Raw genomic sequence first — 25812 nt, forward strand, 5'->3', positions numbered from 1 at the left:
CCCAACGCAAGCAGCGCTTGATTAACCTCCAATTAGCCTCCTAATAACAATAATTGACAGAGAATGCATGAATTGATAAAATTGTCTCACAAAAAATATATAGTCATTGTACTTAACCTTCGCCAAAAAATTTCCTTTGTAAAGCCAATAAGTTTGTCACGCCATTTAGGTCTAGACTCTAGAGCAAATGGATCCTATTAGTCCTTGTATTACAATCTCCATATTGTTTTAACATCCATGAGGCCATGAGTCCACCAAATAAAAAGTAGACAATTAGTATATTAACAATGCACAAGTCAAAATAAAACATTGATACAAATACAAAAGGTATATATTTCTTAACACTCTACATCGCCTTTAAGAAGGGGGGAGAATGAGAGATCATGAAAGACCACTAGTCCACTACTATTTTCATCCAACAACCAATGTTAATACTCCGTACTTTGTATGGTTTTTTTTTTTTCTTCTATTTAATCCGATGTAATTATCCCAATTTATTTATTTTATTTTTTGAAATGGAAACTTAAGAGTTAACACATTCATATGTATTATAAATAAAATAAAAAATAATAGCCAATGCCAAAGGGGCAATGGTTAATTGGTGATAAACTTTGAACGGACTATGTTCTTGTAGTTATTATTTGTAAAATCAATATTAACATTAAATAAGACTCCATGGCCCAATGGATAAGGCGCTGGTCTACGAAACCAGAGATTCTGGGTTCGATCCCCAGTGGAGTCGACTATTTTATTACTTTTGTAACGCCAATATTTTTACCCTTTTTCTTTAAAAAAAAAAAAAAAAAAAAAGGCAAAAAGTACTTTCTTCCCACCTATCCTAAAAATCTAGGACAAAAGTTCCACGACCTCAAACCATCCACGTGTACTCCAACGAGTGGCTAATCAAATTCTTTCATATAAAAGATAATCCACCAAAAAAAAAAACAAATAAACTAAAAAAAATAAAAACTCACAAAATTCTCAAATAATCTTCATCAATGGCAATTTCTCCCTCAAATTTGTTCTACCCACTTCAAAACTCCACTAAATTCACCATTTTCAAAGCATTTCACCATTTTCTCTCTCCTCCAAAGCTCATAATCCTCCATTCCTCTGCTTTTCCTTCCCCTGTTTTAGAAGAAGAACCTTCCCCTGTTTTACCCCTTGTTGATTTCTCCTATAATAATCCAAATTCTGATTTCCAACCTATAAAATCAGATGAAAAGAACATAAATCAACTAATAAGAGAGCTTTTGAAGGATCCAAGGACTGAAAATCTGGGGTTGGAGTATTATGAGAAGGCGAAAGCGGATTCGGAATTTCATCCACAAAAAGCAACCATCAAGGCTTTGTTAAGGTACTTAGTGAATTCAAAGAAATGGGATTTGGTTTCAATGATGTGTAAAGATATAAAAAAGTGGAAAATTTTGCCTGATAAATTTTTTTGTGCTAGATTGGTTAGTTCTTGTATTAAAGCTAGGAAGTTTAAAGTTGCTGATTTTTTGCTAGAATGCTTTGAATTTGATCAAAAAGTTGCTTCTTTTGCTTATGATTCTGCTTTGAGAAGCTATAATAAGCTTCATTTGTATGGAATTACAATTGAATTGTTTGAAAAGATGAGATTAAAGGAGATTGTTTTGGATCCTGGAGGGTATGTTTTGGTTATGGAAGCTTATCTGAAATTGGGGAATTTCAAGAAAGTTGTTGAAGTTTTTAGTGAATTGGGAGAAATTAATAAGGTTGAAAATGTTGATAATTTGTCTAAGATTTATGGGGTTTTGATAGATTCATTGGGGAAATCAGGGGAACCTTTGAAAGCTCTTGAGCAATTTGAGCTAATGGATGAGAAGGGAATTCCTGTAAATGCCTCAATTTACGCTTCGTTGATCGGTTCATTGGCCGAAGATAAAGAGATTGGTGTGGTTGAGAGACTCGTTGAGGAAGCAGAATCGAATCGAATGTTGAAGGATCCAGCATTGTTTTTAAAGCTGGTGGTCATGTATGTTGAAGAAGGTTTGTTGGAGAAGACCTTAGGTGTCGTGAAGAAGATGAAGGCGGCTAACCTGAAGATTTCTGATTGTATTTTTTGCGCAATTGTCAATGGTTATGCCAAGAAAAGAGGGCTCAAAGAGGCAGCAAGAGTGTACCAAGAGCTTACTTTAGAAGGGTGTGAACCGGGGCAAGTGACATATGCATCTATAATCAATGTTTACTTTCGTCTTGCATTGTTTTACAAGGCTAAGATAGTGTTTAATGAGATGCAACAAAGGGGTTTCGACAAATGTGTGGTGGCTTACTCGACTATGATTGCAATGTATGGTAAGACGGGGCAATTGAGAGAGGCGATGACACTTCTAGCCAAGATGAAGGAGAGAGGGTGTGAGCCTAATGTATGGGTGTACAATACGCTTATTGACTTACATGGGAGGGCGAAAGATATGAGGCAAGTAGAGAAGTTATGGAAGGAGATGAAGAGGAGAAAGGTGAAACCTGATCGAGTGAGCTACACTAGCATTATAGGAGCTTACTCTAGGGCGCAAGAATATGAAACTTGCACCGTGTTCTATGATGAATATCGAACAAATGGTGGAGGGGTTGATCTAGCTTTGGCTGGGATGATGGTGGGTGTCTTCTCAAAGATCAATAGGATTGATGAATTGATTAAGCTATTGCAAGATTTGAAAGCTAAGGGAATTCAGTTAGATACTAGACTCTATAAATCCGCTTCAAATGCTTTGAGGGATGTTGGGTTAGAAATGCAAGTTAGATGGTTGGAAGAAACATTTGGGAGGCCTTCCATGATTTCGAATAGTGGGAAAATCAGAAGAAGGCCAGTTCCGTTTTAAGCATAAAGCATTCAAGAGCAAGCAGTGTAAGACTGTAAGTAACAATATATTTTGGTGTTGTACAGAATTTATGCAGCTGTATAATGTTAATGATCAATGCATATTATACGTAAATATCATGATGTGTAGAGCTGTTTGGCTACATAATAAGCATTACCTGAATCACCGTTATGCATCAATGAGAGTAGATTGAGTGGAGAACCTAGATCGTAGCCTCGTTTAGTGCTGTTATGCCTGATTTGGTCGGTGAAACTTAACATTGGTTGTTGAGAGATAACCACCATGGTTGGAACCTCTTGGCGTTTTTCTGATGGGAATCACCTAACAATCTGAATCTTTTCAAGCGAAGAAACTTAAAAGAAGGAAACATGTACTTCTCCTGGGATACATAGGGTGTTTGCTCAAGTAGATAAGCTTAAAGAAAAATTGAAAGAATTTGGATAGCAGAATTTGACAAATTGATCAATATTTTCCATCCAAGTTTCTAATTCAGTTTGGACAGCAATTGAATAAAACTTGGATCAAGTAGAGAAGCTCAAAGAAAATTGATAGAAAGCATAAAATCAAATCACATACCATTCATTCATTCAACACCAGCTTATTTAAGACTCCAAGTACAAGAGATTCAATATCCAAAGCCCGTTTTCTAGCCAAACTCTTTCCTCCAATATCCAAAGGGAGTCCTATTGCATATACAAACTAGTCGTAATAAAAAGAAAACTTACAAGCATGAGAGAGGATATCATGAACAATGACAGCATATGATCTTCCTTTACATCACCCCTGTAATGCCACGTTCAGCTACAATTTATCAGATTCCACCTTAAGAAGATGCCGGAGTAATATGCACTTTGTTGCAAGCTGCTGACAACAAATCTCTGCACTCTCAATCCCACATCCCTACTGAATTTGCAACATTTTCACTAAGCATAATCTGACTCTCTGTTTATATCTTGTAAACCCATAAGAGAAATTAAAGATGTCACAAAAGTAGTATATCCACAATGCATATACCCGCTCACTGCAGATTAATCATCATCGTCATCACCATAATCATCATCAGCACCATAATATAGAAAATCAACATCATTGCTATCATCATCATTATCAACATCCTTATCAAGAGGAAGGGGATTTAAAGGAGAAACAAGACTTTCCACATAATCGGTCAACTTAAAAACCTCTGCACCAGCCTCCCTAACAAAAATATGTCAAGGCGGATTGCACCTTGGGTTAACAACCACAAGTCCATCAGCCACAGCTTGAATGCAAATAATGCCACTGTATGTGAGCCCTAAAAATTGGGTGCAACGTGTAGCAATCTCTTCCCGCAAGTCAATTCTATATAACTTTTTCCAAGAATTCCAATTGTCATATTCCTCCAACATCCATAACTCAAGCATCCATTCCACATTTTCACAGTTTTCCCTTGAGTCTTCCTCCTCAAAGTCCTTCATGGAATAATGTACAAACACAACACATAGACAATCATATTCTCCAATGACACCAAGCAGCACCTGATCAACTCTCGGAAATAGCTTAGGCACTATTGAGAAGGCTATCCTCTCAACAATTTCAGTATCTAAATCAAATTTAAGTATGCACTCGCCATGAACAAGGTAATGCAACGCTTCATTGATGAAAACTGAGTTAGATCCTGACATAAAAGACAAATCTTGATCACTAACACACATTACTCTCCAATGATCACTCCTTAACGAGTACAAATGCATTCGCTTCCCACAGTATGGCTTACACACCGTAGAAACCAAGACAATCCTGTAGTCATTTAAGGAGTGAACAAAGCCAAACCAGCAAGAATCTACATGAACATAAGTCGAATTCCCTCCAACAGGCAAAGCAATTTTTTTGGCTTTTCTAACCAAAGGGTTCCAAAGATACATCATATCTTCTCCGCGTTTCCCCTCCTTAATGTAACGACATAAAAGACCATAACACGATCCAATAATGAAATAGTAACAACTCTCAAAAATGGCATTGTTGCCAAATTGTCGATCCCATGGGATTAAGTTTACACCCTCATTGATATCAGTGTAACTTGTAAACTTGAGTGAGGCTATGGTATTATATTGTAGCATAGCAATGGTTAAGGGTGGAGTGGTAGATTTCGATAATTCGAGAAGAGGGATGGTGAATTCGGGGTCTGAGATTAGGGTATTCAATTTCTTGCAGACACATTTGAGAATTCCTAATGATTTCAAGGGCGATCGAAACAGGATTTCATGGATTAAAACATCTGTTAACCCCACAAATGAGCTTGCTTCAAATTTTGGGTTCTTTGACATCATTATCAGCGTCTGTGTTCTTCTGTCAAAATACACAAAATCACAAAATTTAACTATAAAAAGCTATAATTTCACACCAATTTTATACACAGTTCTAAAAAGGGAAATTAAAACAACAGAATCATGTAATTAAAAGATTATTGAATTAAATCTGAAATTCAACAAATTAAGAAGTCTTTGAGAGTAAATTGGTAAGAAAAACGGGGATGAATTTACCTCAAAAAGCTCAGAAAATGAGGGAAAGTGGAAAGGAGAAGCGAAATGCTGAAATACAGAAGATTGATTGCAAGAAAGCGGTTGCCGGAGAGTGAGCGACAGCAGATCACTGCTCCCTTCGTCCAATATTCTAATTAAGAAAATTTCAGGGAAATTAAATAATTTTGTATATGCAATAATGGGGTGTTTTGCATTTGTAATTCTATATTTATACTACCTCCGTTTTATATTATATGCAACGATTTGACATAAAGTAGAGAGGAAAAATGTCTAATCATTGCAGATAATATGAAACGGAGGTAGTATGAAACTTGAACAATTTAATGTACTGAGATTATTCGTAGCCACTCGTTGGAGATGAAACTGAGTACGGTTTTACTATTGTACTCTGTACTTCTTCTTAAAACTCATTATTTTCATTCCTCTTTTAAGACACAAAACACACTTTCCCATGCATTAGTTTTTTTTACTCCTTGACAAAGACGATTTCTAATTTTTGCCAAGTATTTTACCTTTAAAAACTGAACTGAACTTAATTTATTGAAAGTGGAGTGAACTGAATTGAACTAATTGAAAATAAGCTGAAAAAACAGACTCTTAATCTTTTCAAAAAGGTCTTAATTAATTTAATAGTAAAGAGGGGTATAGGGGTATTTATGTACTTTAGTAACACGGAGTCTAATAAGGCCACTCCACTAGTCCATTATGGTTACCAAACTATGTTTGTAGGATTGTATCATTTGTCCTTTATAAGTCTCATTACCACTTGCAGTAACAAAATTTGTTAAAGTGAAAAAATTACTTAATTTCTTCTTCCCCAATTAACTACTCGTATCACATTTCTTTCTTTTTTCCCCCAAGTAAGTACAACATTATTATCTTCACATTAGTGTTATTTCTTCTATTCCATTTGATCATACAAATACACATTATTTTATTACATGAGCCAAAGAAAAAAAAAAAAAAAAAAAAAAAAACTTTACAAAAATTAAAATATTTAACTGAATTTCGTTAGTGGGCTGCAATTATCAACGACCCATATGGTCCATTCATTTGGGCCAATCCAAGCCTTGCATTTATTTTTTATGTTTAAACTCATTTTACTCGTACAATTTTCATTTATAAATACTCCTGAAAATCATGATTCGTCATCAAACTCTCGTTACTACAAACTAAAAACACACTCCCCTGTTTTTCACCCAAGAACCACTAAAAACAACCCATTTCCTCTCTCTTCCCCGCCTGCTCTCCTCCACAACCACCACCGCAAAACCCGAAAACTAAACTCAGATGGAAAAGCTTCCTAATGACCTAATCTCCATTACATTCCTCTCAAGACTCCCCATCAAAACTCTTATTATATGCAAATGTGTCTCGAAGCAATGGTTTTCTTTAATCTCATCTTCCCACTTCGCCGAAACCCAACTTCAGCGCTCTTCTCATTTCTCTTCAAACTCCATTCTTACTCTTAACTATGAAGGTACATTTGAATCTATTAATTACGAAGCATTTGACAAGAATCTTGATAATTTCAGTCGTAAATTTGTGGGTAATCATGAGAACGAGTTTAACACTCGTTCGATTGCTTCTTGTAATGGTTTAGTACTCTTGATTTCTTCTCTTGTGTTGGTAAATGATCGACATAATAATAATTTTGACTACATTGTTTACAACCCATGTCTTGATGTTGGTGATAATGTTGTGAGTATCCAAAATGATCGAATCATTGTTAGTAATCGTGGTGAAAATCAGTTCAGTTTCGGGTTTGGCTATGTGTCGTCGACTAAGGATTACAGCATTGTTGCCATATCTTTGCCAATTAGTCCACAACGTCCCGGGATAGTTGTGTATGTGTACTCATTAAGGTATAGACAATACCGCGAAGATTTGGGCCAAATGTACTGCCCTTGTCTTGTCAAGAATGTTGGTATAATTGTATAGGAGTATTGGTGAATGAAACCTTGCATTGGGTTTTTACTCTAGGGAAATTCGGGAAATACATTGGTGCATTCGATTTGGCTAATGAGAGAGACAATGCGTTTAAATTGTTGGATTTGGCGCCAAAAACCGAGTTAGGGGACGATTGCGTGATTAAATTGTGCAACATGGATGGTTGCTTTTTGTTAAAATGTGGGTGATGAAAGAGTACGGTGTAACGAAGTCGTGGACGTGCTTGTTGAAATTGAACTTAGGAGGTGTTTGTCACGGTATATTTCAACCAACGGAGTCCGGGAAGGTTATGATTGTCGTCGAGAATGATCTAGTGCTGGTTGACATGAGAAGTGATCCGCCAAATTTTGTGCAATTTCATCGTTGTGAGAGGTTAAGTGAAGTGGTGATTATGTTCAAAGTCTTATTCGACCCGACATTGAGCCTAGACAAGAGGTGTGACAGCTTAGGTTGTGTGCAACTACTCTGATATAGTAGTAGCCTATTTTCGACATCCCAAGAAATTCAGCAATACTTGGTTGGATTAGAATTGGAAAGGAAGAGTTTTTTTTTTTTTTTTTTTTTTTTTTTTTTTTTTTTTTTTTTTTAAAGAAATATCGATCTTAATGATGTTGGTATGTTGTAGCCTTTGATTTGTAGTGTTTGATCTTAGAAGTGTGTTAGTTGTTGTTTCTTGTTTGTAATACACCCAATTGTTTGATATGATAGATTTGTCTTCTTTCTAAATATGTCATAAATCAAGTTTATTTGACGGGAAAACTAGATACAAATCTAGAATGACCATTAGTTGTGATTACTGAAATTTGGTAAAACTTACTTCAATATGCTCTTATTTTGAAAATGGAACTCCATAGAGCTATTAATGTTCAAGTAAAAAAATACAAAGTAATTCCCTTATAACCATTAAGATACTACTCCCTCCGTTTTTAAATACTTACTCCATTTTTTCATGCGCGGAGTTTTAGGAGAAATTGAAGAAAATAATAAAATATAGAGGTAGTGGGGTTGGTGGAAAATAAAAAATTATATAAAGCGTAGGTAGTGGAGAGAATTGAAGGAGAGAGAATATGAAATTAATAAAATATAAATATGTTGGGTCCACTAGAGAGAAAGTAATTAAATATTGTAAAAGCTTTCCAAATAAGGAAATGGAGCAAGTATTTAAAAACGGTCGGAAATGAAAAGTGGAGCAAGTATTTAAAAACGGAAGGAGTATAATAGTTCTATTGTAAAAATTTCATAACTCGATAATTTATTAAAGGCAACTCAAATACTATAGAGTATTCCTAAAAAAAAAACCTACACAATAGAGTAATTTATTTTCTTCATTTTTATTTTTTATTTTTTTTTATTTTTTTTTTTTTTTTTTTTTGTGTAAGAGTATAACCTACAACAATTAATAGCAAATTTCTTTTAACACGATACTTTAAAGTTTTTATAGTTTGACATAAATTTTTGTAATTGGGCAAAAAAAAAAAAAAAAAAAAAAAAAAAAAAAAAAAAAAGAAAGAGAGAGAGAGAGAGAAAAAGGGGTACAAATTATCATTAATGAGTGCAACAACAATTAAAATTGTAATACTCCATAGTATATTACTTGTAAAAAATTGTTGTGGGAAAGGAGAAATTCGTAATTTAATTTTCTATATACTTACTATAAGGAGTAATAAAATGAGTATTTATAAAAAACTTCCTTGGGAATGAAGGATAGTTCAAGTTATTAGATCTTCTCTTTCGATTTTAGGAGGTTCTGAGATCGATTCTTACCCTTATCCTTGTAGTTCTCTAAACACTGAAAAAAAAATAATAATAATAATAAAAACTTCCTTGGGAAGATTATAACAAGTACATCCTAATATTAAATAAAAAAAACTAGGGTAATTTTATTTCAAAAAACAAGAATGTGGTAAAGTTTTTCAAAAATCTCTCCTCTTTCCCTCTTAAAACTACTGTGCCGATTCATCAGGAAGCCATCGCCGTCATCAATCTTCTTTCACAAGTGCAGCTTCAGCATTCCTTAAGGTATAATCTTTGTTTCTTTTAATTTTCCCATTTTATTTATCATATTACTCCCATACATTTTTTAATTTTTGTTCATAATTCTTCATTTGGGTACCTGATTATATTTCAATGACACAATTCTATAGTTTAAACAATAAAAAATTCAACTTTTTGTGGGAAATTGTTGTGGGTTTTTTGTGGGAAATTGTTGTGAAGTTTTAGTGGGAAGTTGTGAAATTTTAGTGTGTAATTGTGTGAAATTGTTGTTCTTGACTGTTGGATTTTGTGAATTTGTTTTCAAAGGAGTGCCAAGCCTTAATCTACTATGAAACACACCAAATATGAAAAATCCCTATTTTTGGGGTTAGCAGATGATTTAATCCATGAAATCCTGCTTCGAATGCCTGCAAAATCCTTAGGAAGGCTCAGTTGTGTGTGCAAAAAACTGAATTCCCTAATCTCAGACCCTGAATTTGCCATATCTCATATCAATTTTTCGTACTCGGCCGCTAATCCACCCTTAACCATTGCTATGCTTAGATATAATACCTTGTCTTCGCTCAAATTTAGTAGTTATGCGGATATCACTGAGGGCGTAGAGTTAAACCCATGGGGAAGACAATTCGACGATGATGATACTTTCGAGGGTTGTTACTTTTTCATGATTGGATCATGTAATGGTCTTGTATGTCTTTACATTAAGGAGATGGATAAGAAAAGATATGATGAGGATTTTATGTATCTTTCGAACCCTATTACCAATGAAGCTAGAGAAATTTCATTGCCTGTTGGAGGGATTTCGACTTATGTTTATATTGATTCTTGCTGGTTTGGCTTCGTTCATTCCTTAAATGACTACAATATCCTCTTAGTGTCTAAACAGTATAAGCCATACCATGAAATGTACATGTATTTGTACTCGTTAAGGAATGGTAGTTGGAGAAGGATACGCGTTAGTGATGGTGATCTGTCTTCCATTTCGGGATGTAACTCAGTGTTCAAGGATGATGCATTGCATTACCTTATTCACCGCAAATGCATACTGAAATTTAATTTGGTTACTGAAGCCTTTGAGAGGATACCCTTCTCAATTGAGCCTGAGCTATTTCCGAGTGTCAATCAGAGGCTGCTTGGTGTCATTGGAGAATGTGATTGTCTTTGTGTAGCGTTTGTACATTATTCTTACAATGAATTTGGGGAAGGCTCTGAGGAAGACTCGGAGGAAGATTCCGAGGAAGAAATTGAGGAAGGGGAATGGATGTTAGAGCTGTGGATGTTGGAGGAATACAACAATTGGGGTTCTTGGAAGTTAATGTATAGGATTGACTTGCAAGAGGAGATTGCTGGACGTTGCATCCGTGTATTAGGGCTCACATACAATGGCATTATCTGCATTCAAGCTGCGGATCATGGATTTGTGATTGTTGACCCATATTGGGATCTGCCATCATATGTTGTGAGGAATTCTGGTTCTAAGGTTTACAATTTGAACGATTATGTAGAGAGTATTGTTTCCCCCTTTTCTCCTTTTCCTCTTGATGGTGATGATGATGATGAGGAGGAAGAGGAAGAGGAAGAAGACGAAGAAGATGGCAGTGATGATGATGAAGAAGAGGACGAAGAAGATGGTGGTGATGTTGATGGTGATGATGAGGAAGAGGACGAAGAAGATGGTGGTGATGATGAGGAAGAGGAAGAGGAAGAGGACGAAGAAGATGGTGGTGATGGTGATGGTAGCGGTGGCGATGGTGGTGAAATTGATTTGACTTTGAGTTTATAGGACTTTTCAGTTTGTATTTCCATTCAGACTTTATTTGTAATACTAACTACTAAGTTCTATCTTACTTCATATGACTAATCATCAGTTGGTGGCTGTATTCATTATGGATCAATTACTACTTTTGTGGGATCTTTAATTTCTATGGGATTACAAAGAACTAAAGAAGTACAGAGGGTCTTTTGGATCTAGGAGACAAATTATGCCCAATGCTGTGGCCATAGATTGGGAATTGTCTTGGAAGATTTGTTGTCATCAGCTTCTAGCCTTGAGATATGGATTGTAATTTTGCAAATGACTCCGGTTTCGTCATCCAAACTGATAACTTGCAACTGAACTTGCCTTTTGTAAGAGTGATATAGAGGAAGATCATGTTTTGTCTTTGTTCATGATATCCTCTCTTATGCTTGTAAGGTTAGTTTATTATGAATAGTTTATGTCTTTGCAATAGTTATCCCTTTCAGTTTTTTAAGGAAGATCTTGGTTTTGAAGCTGGTACTACTTTTGGACAAGTTGGTGTTGAATTATTAGTGATTTATATGCTTTTGGTCAAAATTTTCTTTACCTGATTAATCTTACAGTGGTTAAATAACCACACTTCTAGAGGAATAATTGATAGTTTCCACTGTATCAACACATGAATCAAATACAGTCGAATTTGAATCAGAAACTTGGATGGCAACTTATTTAGACCGGACTGTATCTAGCTGGTTGGACCAACCCGGCCGGTTTTGTTCAAGCTCGAGCCGGAATTTGCCATGGGTATTACACTAGAGTATTAAGTTATTAACCCCTTCCTTCTGGCTTTGCGACGGGTATTAACACATAAAGAATCCTAGCTTTTCATTTTTTTGATCAAACGTGTATATATAGTTTGTTGGTAGTTCCCTTTGTGGCTTTGCAAATTATACCAAATTATTGGACTCCTCAATCAAGCGTGAGATACATTATGTTCTAACTGTCCTTTCAAAAAAATTAAAAAAAAAAATATGTTCTAACTGAATGTTGGTTGTAATTGATCAAGGATTGTAACCAATAAAATGTTTTTATTTAAAAAATGAAACATTATCGAATTTCATGCAATTCCAACTAAGATTGGATCATTTCATATTATCAATGAGTGGTGAATTAATTTGTCAATTTGCTAATGTCCTCATCTCCCACCCTCTCCTCTCTTAAACCCTAATTTTATTTCTTTATTTATTTTTATTTTGTTTATTGTTTCAGGTTTATGATTTTATAAAATTGTAACGCCTTTCATAAGCCTAGGGTACTTATGATGCGAGTCGAGTTCAAGTTTAGAGTATCTCAACTCAACTCGTTAACATATCGAGTCGAGTTTTGACCGAGTCGATTTCAAGTAGCTTGTTAATTAATTTGGTCTTAGTGGTGCCTCCTATATAAGTACTTAAATGTTATATATTTATTAATTATCACTGCAAAATAAAGTTTTAAATAAAAATATTTTTATTTTATTAATTATAATAATGTATACAAAATTCGAGCTTCTCACAAGTTTTCGAGTCGAATATTGAATTACTCGACTCGACTCATTAACATTTCGAGTCAATCTCAAGGTCAACTCGAGCTGACTCGAGTCGAGTTTTGACCGAATCGAGCTTGAGTAGCCCACGAGTTGTCTCGTCTCATAAGCACCTGATAAGCCAATGCAAGAGAGTAAGTTTTAACAAAGAATTCCTTCATTAGCATTGTGGATCAACATACATTATGTAGTTATGTGGGACTTATAATTTCTTAAGTTAAATACTTCGTACTACAAACTGGCACAACTCGAGTCCATACTATATTACTAGTACCCTAAATAAATAAATAAATAAAATAATAAAAGAATTGGCTTCCCACAAATATTGAGTTAAAACATAAGGTACGAGAATCAAATAAAAGAAATTATATCACTATTGACAGTGCTAACGAAGGAAAATACATATAATTTTTAGAGTAAAAATGTCCACACACTATTGTAAAGGAGAAGCAACTAATATTTACAAGAACACATAAAATAATTTAACATTTTAGAGGTTATAATTATCCAAACATTTTTTTATTTGAATAAATTTTAACACTTTTAATATATGAATTATCTCAAACATTTCAAAATGTAGTTATATGACACAAGCTATTATAGATTTAGGATTTCTCATGTAGTCACACACAGAATTCACAAAGCACTCAAATTTTTGTTTTTCTTTTTTTAACTCACAATCTTCACAAAATTTATAGAGGGATACTGATGGTGCATCCGTGCATTAAACGCAAATGGATGAAGTGAAAAAGGCATCTTAACAAAACTATGTAAGAATTTCAAAGATGAGATTGCATGTTTTACTCCAAATAAAAATAGTTCAATTCCAAAAATTAAACAAAAGCACAGAATCCAAATAATCCAACAAATGGAACATAGGCAACATAGAGAGTGATACAGATGCTTGCCAAAAGAAACATTTTGTCTTTTCATGTCAAGATTATTAGATTAGGCACAAAATAGGAAGGAAATGCAGAAGCAAGTGCAAAACAGCTCATCAAAGAAAGAAACACTTATTAGGGGCAGAAAAAAGAAACACAGATGCATTTTGATTTTATTGCTTTGACAACACTTTCTCTTCATAATAGAGAGAAATATGAAAGGATGGATGAACGGAAAATTGCTGAGCATTAAACGAAAATTAAAAATATTTAAAAAAAAATTGTTTCAATGTGTACTTTCAGGAGCATGATGTATCCGACTCAAAATTACCGAATCTGACTCATTTGACACTGACATTAAAGTTTCACATACTTTAACAGAATCATGGGACATAACTAAAGGACCACTTACAGCAACATCCAACTGCTCATCAGAAGCGGCGGACTCAGCACCACCTCTCATACCATCATTATATTCATTACCAACAACCTCTTTATTGGTGTTTGATTCAAATTCATCGGAATAGGTGTTCTCAACAGACAAGAGTTCCTTGTCAGGATTAATTTCTTCATCCACTTTCTCCAGCATGAGAACTGGTGTTTGTCCTTGATTGCTAAGACCAAGATCCAGCTCAGCACCCTCAAAGGATTCATCGTTCAGCACTTCATCACTGGTTATGGAAACAGGTTCTTTCCCTTCTACCACAGGTGTGGTGGAAACGACTTCTGGAACCGCCAGAATAGGCTCTTCCTTATTAGCACTACAATTAACAGGATTGTCTAATTTATCCTCTTGCGCCAAAATTGGTTCCGCCTCAAGCTCGGAATCTTTGGGACTATGCAAGATTTCCCAATTAGGTATCCCAGAAAATAATCTTTTAGTGCTCTGCGTCTTGTATAGATTCATTGCTTTCTGGAATCAAGTTGAAAGCACATTAACAGTTACATTTAAGCACAAGCTAGATCAGTAAATTCCACTTATCAGGTTTATTCAGTTAGTCAGGAGGTCAAAAAGCAACAATCACAAGAAAATAATTAACAATAACTACATTCAATTGTAACAAACAAGGACTCAGGAAAGTTAAAAGTTAAACTAATGTAGTCATATAAATGTTCATCACCAATTATATATATCTCGCATGAGAGCAGAAACAGATATACACACATCTCACTAACTGATGACATAAAACAAAAGTCCAATTGAATGAAATTTGCAACAAAAGAAACAAAATAGCCGTATTACTCATATATAAGCATTACCATTTATAAGGAATACATATTTAGGTGGATAAGAACTAATAGCAAACCAAAAGACAATAAAAACTAACATAAACAGCAACCTTGCCAGTTATTATAACTTATTTATTAAAACAGCATCAGCCAGCTTGGACAAACAAAATCATCTTAATAGACTAAATATAAATTTATTTAAATAATACTCCATAACACAAATCAACCTTTTTAGCAGCTGAACCACCTAAGTGATTCCAATACTATTTTCGTAGTCATTATTCCGAAACCACACTATCCCTACCCCAAACAGAAATGATTTTCATTTTAGATGTTATAAAATCAGACCCAAGAGTCAAGGTATATTGCATCAGTTAAAAGACACACCTTAAAAATAGAAGCTTTGGCAGTAGGGAAAAACGTCAAACCCATGGATAGATTTGCGATCTCTGAGTCAGCAACTGTCCTCTCCTGCTAATGAGTCACAGAAATATAAGCACTATATATATTCAATCTATGTCAAAGATGATGAAGGGAGGCAAGACAAAATTCGAGAAGATTCTACCTCAGTAAATTCAAGTTCCACTTCTTCAATTAATTCAGACTGTCCCTTGACAGCAAGGTTAATAAATTGATTATACAATTCTGGATCAGCCATATCTATCGAAATATCAAGCTTAGCAAGGTATGCACGCACTGATTGAGCAGTTTCATCAACACTAGATGATTCAGGAGTCTTCTCTGTAGTCACTTTAGCTGGAGTCATTGGAATTTCCTTTGTGGATGACGGACCACTTGAAGTAATCATCTTTTGACTTGGCCCCTCATCAAAGGCACCACTTTCAACATTAAGCCTTGAAGCACCCTGCACAGATGAAACTTCATCCATAGATGCTTTAGCCATGGGACCATCTTTTTGAGACACAGATGTCACATCCATATTCGGATCGCCATTTGGTTTCCACATATCTTGATTCATGTCCCTTCTTTGAGCATTGGCAAGATGACCAGGCCCATACATGGATGACTCATCCCTAAGGACACCATTACTTACATCCCATCCATGGAAATGAACTGGGCCATCTACCATATTCTGCCATCCTAAAGGTCTTACATGACCAGAAAACCGGTCCCCTTCAGACATATGATAAGGCATCCCAGGGTGGTTCATGTCCATAGATGGTCTAACACCAAAAAGAGGAGGGAACTGAGAGAGCATGGGTGGGAACCCCCCATGATGTGGCCCGGGAGGACCTGGTGGGAAGGGCATAAAGCCATTAGGTAGTGGTGAGGGCCAGTTAGGTGCCCCCTTCCAACCATTTCCAGGCCCTCTTCCTACATTGGGATCAACACTTCTCCTGAATCGGCTTCCTGAATGACCTCTAGTGTCTTCTCCTAAAGATCCCATGAAGGAAGGGCTGTCAGCTCCACTCCTAAACCCAGATGGACCAGGAGTGTGAGATGAAATATTGCCCTGACTTGACTTATGGTGAAAAGGAGATTCTACTGGAGGATACTCCTCCCCAGTAGGCTTCTTTACAGAAAAATCTCTACCCTGTCGGTCCTCATTAACAGAAATATCTCTTACATCATTGGAGCCACTGCTCCTCCTCTCAGCCTCATCAACATCAAGGCTCCTTCTCCTGCTAGTTCTATTTTGAAATCTGCGATCCACACTAGTTGTAGGAGATCTTTCCTTCAAACCTGCAGGAGAAGCCTTGGCATTTGGAGATCTTTCAGATGATTCTCCTACATGATTGTCGTCAAACTTGGTGCGCTTCTCCCCTGATCGATACTTAGGAACTTTATCAAGTGCCTCAGACGTAAAGGCATCTCTCGAGGAATCACCATACTTAGCCTCATCTTGGATTCCATCTCTAAAACATTAAATAACAGCAAAATATGCAGTTAGAAATATCATGAATTTGAAGCCAATCACTTGGATACAGCAAAAGGTAATTTTCAAAACAATGTGTCTTCGAAGCCAAAATGTAAATATCCAAGTAACAATCTGCAACTACATACCCAGTTATACAAGAAATGCATTTAATAGGTACAGACAAGAAGAGCACCTGTATTTATCTGTACTAACATAAGCCCTAGAATTGGGTGAGGACCTACGTCGACCGCTGCTCACAACACTGTCTATATGTGCTTTTCGGGGTAAAGATCTTTCCTTATCAACCTCTGACTCTACCCTTCTAGATTTATCACCATGATAGTCATCATACCCCTCAACAGATCTTCTCCTCCCTCTATCGTCCTTGTACCTAGAGCTCTTATCATCAACATGAGAGCCATACTCATGATCATAATCCCGATCTCGGCCTCGATCATGGTTGTGATCACGATCACGGTTTCGGTCTCTGTCACGTTCACGGTGATAACGATCACGGCCACGTTCCCTGTCCCGGTCTAGTTCACGATCTCGCTCATAGCTACGCTCAAGATCCCGCTCACGATCAAGATCATGCTCCCGGTCATCATGGTCCCTGTCACGTTCACGATCCCGATCATGACGGGTGCGATCCCGCTCTCGGTCCCGAACCCTGTCTCTATCATTATCACGGTCTCGTTCTCGCTCTGACTCTCGTTCATATTCGCTGCCTAGGGGCTTAGATTTCTTTTGGGACACATCCAAATCTTTCTTCTTTTCATTTAGATGTTTATCATCTGACCTGACACTGCTATACTCTTTAATAGCCCGATTATCCCTCTGCTTTTCATCCTGATGCCAGTTCTCCTTATCTATATCTTCTTGGTACCTATCTCTAACTCTCTCATCCTTGTGACCTTCATCTTTAGACTTCCCTGATCTGACAATATCTTCCCTAGAAGACAATCTTCTATCATCCAGTTCTCGAGTACTTTCCTGATGCTTGTCCCCATCGCCCGAACCATCTCTTTTCCTTCTAACTCGTCGATCGAGATCTCTCTCTGTATCAGGGTTACGAACTTCCTCTTGTATGATATAGTCTGATACAAAATAACAAGAACAATGTTCAATAACTCTACAAATCTTCAAAAAGAAATAAAATATCACATATCATCCCTTATCCAATATATAACTTCAGCATAGATCCTTACTCAAATCAATACACAATACTTAGCAGAACCAGGCAATCACCAGAAACAAAAGGCAAACACGGCAAACTGATTTTGTGTCAGAAAAAGTGTAATGTTAACAATCACAAATCAAACATGGATTCAACTTATTCAAAAACCTTCAATACGATAGAGGCAAACAAATATGCAAAGGATATGCAGTATAACCAAGAACATATATATGTGCTGTCAGTATGAGTCCACTCCGATAAACACAAGGAAAAAACCAGCATGCCAGAGTTTTGTGCCTTCATTGTTCTGTACTCTTAGCTTTATAATCCTTAATACTATAAATAATCTCCACTTAAAATTCTTCCTAGAGGAAAATAAATCTCATCAACAAAATAGTGGGATATACATTATATTGAATTGCATCGCACATATCTCAAATCAATTAATTATTTCAATAAAACCGAGATAACAAAAAAAATTGAAAAATTATAATGACAATAAACAGTCAGTGGACTGAAAATTCTATTACTGGTAGAAATTCTTATTAAATAAGGAAATTATGATTAGACCTTAGAGTAATAATAAATAAGAACTGTCAACTGACAAAAAAACTCTCAACTTGAATATTGTTAAATAACAGGGCAAAGATTTGAACTAGCAATCACTAACCACAGTATGAGTGACCTCCAGGTCTGTCTCATCCTGTCCAGCTTCCAAAGTCATGCATTAAGACAATTTGTCAAAAATATAGTTATCTACTTTAAGAAACAAGACACTCAATAACTGATTCATGCAGCGCAGTGATTCTAATGGCCTTTTTTGGCGGTACTTAATTATATCATAGTGCCAAATGCCAATGAGTCTTCTTCTACCAAAAGAAACAATGAGATTTCAAAGTACCCCACAAATAAACTCCCAATAAATCAAAGATCTTAAGCTCGGCAAAACCAAAAAAAAAAAAAAAAACTTTTTTCACTACTCTCCAATGCATTCAACAATACAGTATAGAAGTTAAAATAAACACAAATAAGCGCCATATTGCTGAATTTTTAACATCATCAACCGGTTAAATATCTCATGTGTACACCAAAACAGAAATTATTCTTTTGACAAATAATTGAGGTATAACTAATTGACATAGGTGGTGACTTTAAAAAATAAAGATAATCACAACCCCAGCAATGCTAAGTAACCAAATAAATTAAGGAATAAAAAAAGGATACTCCTAAAAATTTCTGCCTAGAAAAATACTGAATATGGAAACTAATACGATATTTAAAAGTTAACTTTAAAAAGTAAATAAACTTCAAAACACCAGATCATAAGTATAGTAACGCATGATCTCTTAGATCCTCTATCATGTAAATTCCATTACTGAACATCTTTAGAGATAAAAATAGATGGTAGTATGCAAACATTTATCACAAATCTACAAAATGTAAGATGATTGAGCACAAAAAATACCCTTCCACAACACCAACAGGGACAGTCCATGATGAGTGCAAGACCATACCCATGAAGTGCAAAACCTTATAAAATGACCAAAGATAATAAAATTCTAATCTATAAGGATGCTTTTTACAGATGGTAACCATGCTAAGGACCAAGACTCCAGGTGACAATTTCCAGTGCAGCCCAAAAACAATTAAAAAGCCAGAGAGAGAGATAGCCACGATGCAAGAGCTAACTCAAATGCATGATGTAGATATAAAGGTGCATTCACAACACCACAAGTCTCCTGCAAGAAAGAAGCTCTGAAGGGAAAATTCAGATTGCACTCCTCAAGGTTTTTCAAAACAATCATTAAGTGAATAATAATGAGCTGAATTATCAACCAAGCAAGCACCAATCAAAGAGGAATGAATATTTTTACTAAAAAAATACTTGCATAAGAACAAAGAGCATAACAAGCATAATGGATAGACAGTTTTTAACCCAATCCACAATACCCATTCTGTTTTCACAAAAAAGAAGCACTCCATGCCATGTATAATATCCCATATCTAGCTACATGATTGCCTCTAGCATGAGGTGGATAGCATGACATTTCTTATTGTCTTTGATCTTACTGCAACCATTAGCCTAACTTCTTGGTCCCGTAACAAAAAAAAATATTATAATTAGCCTCTTACTTCTGCATTTATAATTCAAAGCCATCCCCCTCTCCAAAAAAAACAAATACAGACTTTTTTATTTGATGAATATGTCCAGAAGATAGCACACTAACATTCACATAAATACAGGTACATTAAATATGTACCGGCAATGACTGAGGTCAAAACTCAGGTCATCTGCTCGATTACCTATCAACCAGCCCAAGTGCCCCAAAAAACCAACTACTAAACAAAATAATCAGCTTACCAGTATCATCAGAAATACAAAAAAATATTTCTTCCTGCTTTCCCTAAAATCATGCAGATGAAAATCCCAAAACTGGTCCTTCCCACATATATTCCACCTTTACCACTTCTCAAAATCATTGTAATATTAGAAGGCTACCTTAACACTTTCACCAAGCCCAATTAAACAAATTAATACATCCAAATTCTAGATACTCTTTCTTCCATTATATTGAACTTTAAACCAACAAAAGCCTATATACAAACTATTCTAACTTACTGAATCTAATTGCTAAGACAGTAATAACGAAATACGAGGAAGGGAAGTGGGCGCGGAACAGCAAATTCCTCTCACAAAATTTACAACATTTAAAAGTTCAGCTATACTAAAAATGAAGGGAAAAGACTCTTTCCTTTTGGCTTTTGCCCTTCCAATATCCAAGCAAAGAAAATGAATCCCTCACCTTATTTCCACTATCATCATTTCTTCAAATACTCAATCCAAACACACTATTAACATAATCCTTGTGCGTCATAAATCAGTTTTAGAGCTAGACATGACATTGCCCATACAAGGACAGCCAATTGAAGCAACTAGTAAACATCCACCTCCTTTGATGTATGAAAGGGTGGCAATGAAAATAAAAACAAATAAACCCTACACTACAATACCAACCACACGACGAAGAAACACCAGGACAATATCAATCCTACTACACCATGTAAGCAACTGTTCCCTACAAATCAAACAATCATTCAACAATAAACAATAGTAAGAAGCACATAAACAGGTTACCTTACCAGTATTACCAACACCATGCTTTCCACCACGCTCCTCTCCACTGCCCTGTTTCCTATTCCCTTCATTGCCAACATTCTCATTTCCAGTTACACCAACCACCAATCTCTCACTTTTACTGCCCTTTCTATCCCGCTCCGAACCCCCTTCTTTCTCATTCCTCTCTTTCCTATCAGACCTATGGTGCTTCGACTCCGCCTTACTCCCACTTCTCTTCCCTTCTTCCCCATCCACCACCAAACTCCCTTCTCTCCTACTCGACCTTTTCGAATCACTTTTAGACAGCTCGTGCTCGATATCACCTCCCGTCCACCGGTCATCATCCTCCTTCTCTTTCCGCTTCTTCGACGTCGAAGGCGCAACATACTCCTCAACAATATCAACATTCACAGCAACACTACTCAAATCCTTCGTCACATCCGCCGATTTCGAATCAATTTTCCGTTTGTCAGCAGAAGTAGACTCCTTCAAATGCCTACTACTACTATTACTCCCACCATCTTCCCTCCCTTTCTTCTCCTTCAATCCAGAGTCTTTCTCCGAATCAGAGTAATCCCTCACTTCCCTCGAACTATGCTTGCTAGATTTATGTCGCGAACTTCTCGGCATTTATCTTATTTCCTCAATTCAAACCCTTTATCAACTCAACCAAAACCCTAATTTCCTCCCTTTCTCAAACCCTAATTTTTATTTTTATTTTTTTTCAAATCGAAAAACAACTCCTACCAAACAAAAAACATACGTACATTACAAAACCTTCAAATCTCGCTTCCAAAACCAATCCGCAAATCTTCTCAAATCTCAAATTCAATCCGCAATAAAACCGAACCCTAATTTCAAAAATCCAACACCAATCCACAAAAAACGAACCGCTACTATAACCAAACAACCACGAAAATCACAACGAACAGAATCTCCGGCGACCGGAAGAATGCGAAACCACCGGAGAAAGATACCGGCGACGGAGGATCTCGATCGAGAGGAGAGAGAAAATTGTGGAGGAGAGAGAAAATAAGAAGAGAGAGGGTTTGTTGTTTTATCGGAAAGGAGGCGAGCGTAGGATAATACAGGCTTAAAAAATATGACGAAAATACCCTTGGGATTAGAATTGTAAGGGCGTGTTTGGGTTAGAGGATTTGTTTATGGGTGGGAAGTTTTAGGGTTACGTGGGTGATGCCAATTGGAACTTGACACTTCATCGATTGGGTTACCATTTATTAAGGGTGGAACGATGCGTTTTATGAAAATTAGGGAAATTGGAAATTTTGGTATAGTGTTAATCAATTAGTTGTTTGATAAATATAGATTAGTAGTTGGTTTGCTTTACTTGTTTGATTAAATGATGATATAATTGTTTGATTGATATGTGAGTAGTAGTAACTAGTAAACTAATCATTGCACTTGAATTTAACTTATCATATCATATAACTAATATATAAACCTAAACTTTTAGTTAGATCATGAGACAGCGACACTTGGCATTTCAACTTTTTATCAAGTGTCGCACCACGTTGGATAGATTTAAATAGATTTCCTAAGATTAAGAAAGTTGGTTTAGAATTCTATTTGGATAGAATTTTAGGATAAAATAGTTTAGAGTTTTATTTTCGATAAAATACCAATATATCATATGTACATATAATTCTCAAAAATTATATAAGAATTTATTTTTTATATCATAATATTTTTTTTGAGTGAAGGGAATAGTTTAAAGCGTAAAACACCCATTTATGATCTATACTAATCGGTTAAAATAATACATTTCACAATCCAATAGAATTTTATTACGATGTAGATTATCAATTAGGGTCGGGTCATGAGTCATCTTGAATTGGATCACTTCAAGATACGAGTCAAGGAATGTTCAACCCTTGCCCAAAGTTTTAGGTTTGGGTCAACCCAAAAAATTTATTTTTTTTAATATATTAAATTAAATCGAACATTTTTACCAACATTATTATTAGTCATTACATGCCTACTAGATAGCAAATCGTTACAAAAGCATATCAATTCTTGACTAATTTTGTATCAATGATATATTTTAAAATTTGACATATAGATTAAAAATTTATCTTAAAATTCAATAAATAATTCGGGCATCGCACGGGGCACAAAACTAGTAACTAATATATAAAACTAAATTTTTATTCAGGTCACAAGGCAGTGGCACTTGGCATTCCAACTTTTTGCCAAGTGTCGCGCCACGTTAGATAGATTTAAATAGATTTCATCAAATAAAAAGTTAGTATAGAACTCTATTTGGATAGAATTTTAGGATAAAATTGTTAGTTTAGAGTTTTATTTTCGATAAAATACCAATATTTCAGATGTACAAATTGAATTATATTTTTATTCAAAAAAATTATTAGATTATAATTCTAAAAAAATTATCATATAAATTTATTTTTTATCATAATATTATTTGGAGCGAATGAAGTAGTTCAAAGAGTAAAACATATATTTATAATATATACTAATCGGTTAAAATAACATACTTCACAATCTAATAGAATTTTATTACTATGTAGACATGTCAATTAGGGTCGGGTTATGAGTCATCTCGAATTGGATCACTTTAGGTTACGAGTCAAGAAATGTTCAACACTTGCCTAAAGTTTTGGGTTCAGGTCAACCCAACTGTCTTTGAACATTTATTTTATTTAATTTATTTTTTGCTAAATTTTTTTTTTAATTTTTTTTAATGTATTATGGGCTTGTTCACTTCAACTTAATTTCAATTCAATTCAGCTCCAATCAGTTCAGTTCAGTTCCGCTCCTAATTTCCTTCTCTCATAAAATATTCATTTCCGCTCAATTCAGTTTAGTTTAGTTTAGTTCATCTCCAATCAGTTCAGTTCAGCTCAGCTAAATTCAGTAAATGTGAATAGGCCCTAAATCAAACATTTTAACCAACATTATTATTAGTCATTACATGCCTACTAGATAGCAAATCGTCACAAAAGCACATCAATTCCTAACTAATTTATTTAATATATAGATTAAAAATTTATCTTAAAATTCAATAAATAATCCGGGCATCGCACGGGCATAAAACTAGTACTTTGTATAAAATTCTAATCAACTTTGTATTATTATCGAATAATACAAGTACTCCGAAATAAACTATTTACATTAAAATATATATATATATATATATATATATATATATTTATCTTTATCTTATAAGCCCTCATTGTATCCTATCTGAAATTTTTAATCATTATCTTATTTTGTTTAAACTTAATAGACTTAAGATAATTGAAATTAAGGTAAAATAAATATGACCTTTATTATTATTTTGAATCACGATTATTACGAGCGGTAATTAATCATTTGTGGGCAAGTTCCTACAAAATAAGTGAGCAAAAGTTACTTTCTCTTTCTTATAATTACTTTTCTTTTTTCTTTTCCTAAAAATGACATTTGTTAACACTAGTTTTGCTTATTTGAGAACAAGAAAAAATAAGAAAGAAAGAGAAAGATATAAGATTGAGCATAATTTGTGCTTAGTCCTTGCAAGGCATGTAATGTGAAAGATGACACTTTTAAAAACTTATTGTAATGAGGTTTGTTTATCAATTTATTTTATCTTATTTTGTTATATTACAATAATAAATGACAATTGATTATATGTGTTCAAATCAAATTGCAATAAAGTTTCAAAGATTTTGAGGAAAAGATATTAAATTTTATCCTAGATTTATTTTTTCCAAGCAATTCTGCATACATCAATTTGTATAATACACTTAATGTGTTTGGCTCTTGTTCAAAATTATCTCCTTAGTATTAAAGGTGGATGTTATAAATGAATTTATATATTACTTAATCAATGATGACCAAGTCTTGTTCTAGTAGGCCCTTGTACCTAGCAAAAAGTTAAATTCAATCGTTCCACATCAAAGTAGAAGTTGCCCCCTTGCAAAATTGAAATCTATGTGATGGATGCTCTTACCTAGTTTAAAAGAATAATATGTATAAGGGTCACGTTTGAAATGGTCGGTGGGTGACATTCATATGCAGTATGTGGACAGGAGAAATTATGTTAATAAGAGATAGTGCATGGTAGCTTGACATGATACTCCCTTCTCGTGAGATGATATTTTAAACTAACAATGTTGTCCAACTAGTTCATATAGCTAGCAAGCAAATATGGTGGGCTTTACTCATTGATTCATTGCTTTATATTATTGGTGTATCATCTCCGGTCAAGAGCAACACAAAAGCCACATTTTATATGGGGAGTGGATCATAGAGTGTATAAAGAAGATAGATTACAAGACATTGATTGGAAGCTAGCTAATGCACATATTAAATTTTTGATAGGCGAATCTTATCATTGGAAGAATATTAGGAAAAAGAAAAGAAAGTGCTAGGTATACCTAAGGTTAGAAATGAAATTTAATTTCAACTAGGCCAATTTCATCACCTTTGTAAAGGTGTTTTGTTATTGCATGCATACAACTACAAATTAAATAATTGATTGAGTTCAAGGCAAACACACCACAACCATGTTTCTCCCGTTTTTTTTTTTTCCATATACAATTAGCAAATTTTTCAACTTATCTCCCAAATCCATCATTTAATCTACCATTTTCAAGATACACTTTCTTCAATTTGGTTGTATAACTGAACAATTCGACAAGGTGAATTCGACAAGTACAACATTAATATTTTCCTATCCAAAGTTAATCAATGACATTTGGTTAAGATAGATTCCCGCTCTTCTCTATTTGGTTACTTGTATCTCTAGTGGAATAATTGGTGCATGATGTTTATGATGAATATGAAGGGGTACGGTGATCAGTGACATGGCGAGGATGATCAATGATACTTGTATGAAAGAAGAAGTAGATCACATTTTCTATTTCAT

The 25812-nt window shown here is 34.9% G+C and overlaps 4 protein-coding genes and 1 non-coding gene across 6 annotated transcripts; 3 read left to right on the forward strand and 2 right to left on the reverse strand.

Moving 5' to 3' along the window:
- The first annotated feature begins 669 nt into the window (after positions 1-669).
- TRNAR-ACG (transfer RNA arginine (anticodon ACG)) lies at positions 670-742 on the forward strand. Its single transcript has one exon. It is a non-coding gene; the product is annotated as a tRNA-Arg (tRNA).
- Positions 743-893: 151 nt separating this feature from the next.
- LOC145562705 (pentatricopeptide repeat-containing protein At5g13770, chloroplastic-like) lies at positions 894-2960 on the forward strand. The gene has a single exon (XM_081623073.1). The coding sequence runs from the start codon at positions 999-1001 to the stop codon at positions 2844-2846; it is 1848 nt and encodes a 615-aa protein (XP_081479199.1). The 5' UTR covers positions 894-998; the 3' UTR covers positions 2847-2960.
- A 908-nt stretch (positions 2961-3868) lies between these two features.
- Positions 3869-5506, reverse strand: LOC145562707 (F-box/kelch-repeat protein At3g23880-like). Its single transcript, XM_081623075.1, has 2 exons — positions 5369-5506; positions 3869-5174 (listed from the first exon to the last, which is right to left on the reverse strand). Exon 2 carries the CDS (start codon positions 5153-5155, stop codon positions 4058-4060), a length of 1098 nt encoding a protein of 365 aa, XP_081479201.1. The 5' UTR covers positions 5156-5174; positions 5369-5506; the 3' UTR covers positions 3869-4057.
- Positions 5507-9641: 4135 nt separating this feature from the next.
- LOC145565561 (F-box/kelch-repeat protein At3g23880-like) lies at positions 9642-11662 on the forward strand. The gene is made up of 3 exons (XM_081625524.1): positions 9642-10857; positions 11252-11375; positions 11545-11662. The coding sequence occupies exons 1-3, from the start codon at positions 9642-9644 to the stop codon at positions 11660-11662; spliced, it is 1458 nt and encodes a 485-aa protein (XP_081481650.1).
- A 2006-nt stretch (positions 11663-13668) lies between these two features.
- On the reverse strand, positions 13669-22019 carry LOC145562708 (uncharacterized). 2 transcript variants are annotated; one of them, XM_081623077.1, is made up of 5 exons: positions 20945-22019; positions 16820-17723; positions 15313-16624; positions 15135-15218; positions 13669-14430 (listed from the first exon to the last, which is right to left on the reverse strand). In XM_081623077.1, the coding sequence occupies exons 1-5, from the start codon at positions 21549-21551 to the stop codon at positions 13804-13806; spliced, it is 3534 nt and encodes a 1177-aa protein (XP_081479203.1). In that variant the 5' UTR covers positions 21552-22019; the 3' UTR covers positions 13669-13803. The 2 variants fall into 2 exon arrangements, with proteins under 2 accessions (XP_081479203.1, XP_081479202.1); XM_081623076.1 differs by having other exon boundaries at positions 15135-15221.
- Between the last annotated feature and the right edge of the window lie 3793 nt (positions 22020-25812).

Source organism: Chenopodium album, chromosome 10, assembly GCF_948465745.1.
Source record: "Chenopodium album chromosome 10, dcCheAlbu1.1, whole genome shotgun sequence".
NCBI lineage: Eukaryota > Viridiplantae > Streptophyta > Magnoliopsida > Caryophyllales > Amaranthaceae > Chenopodium > Chenopodium album.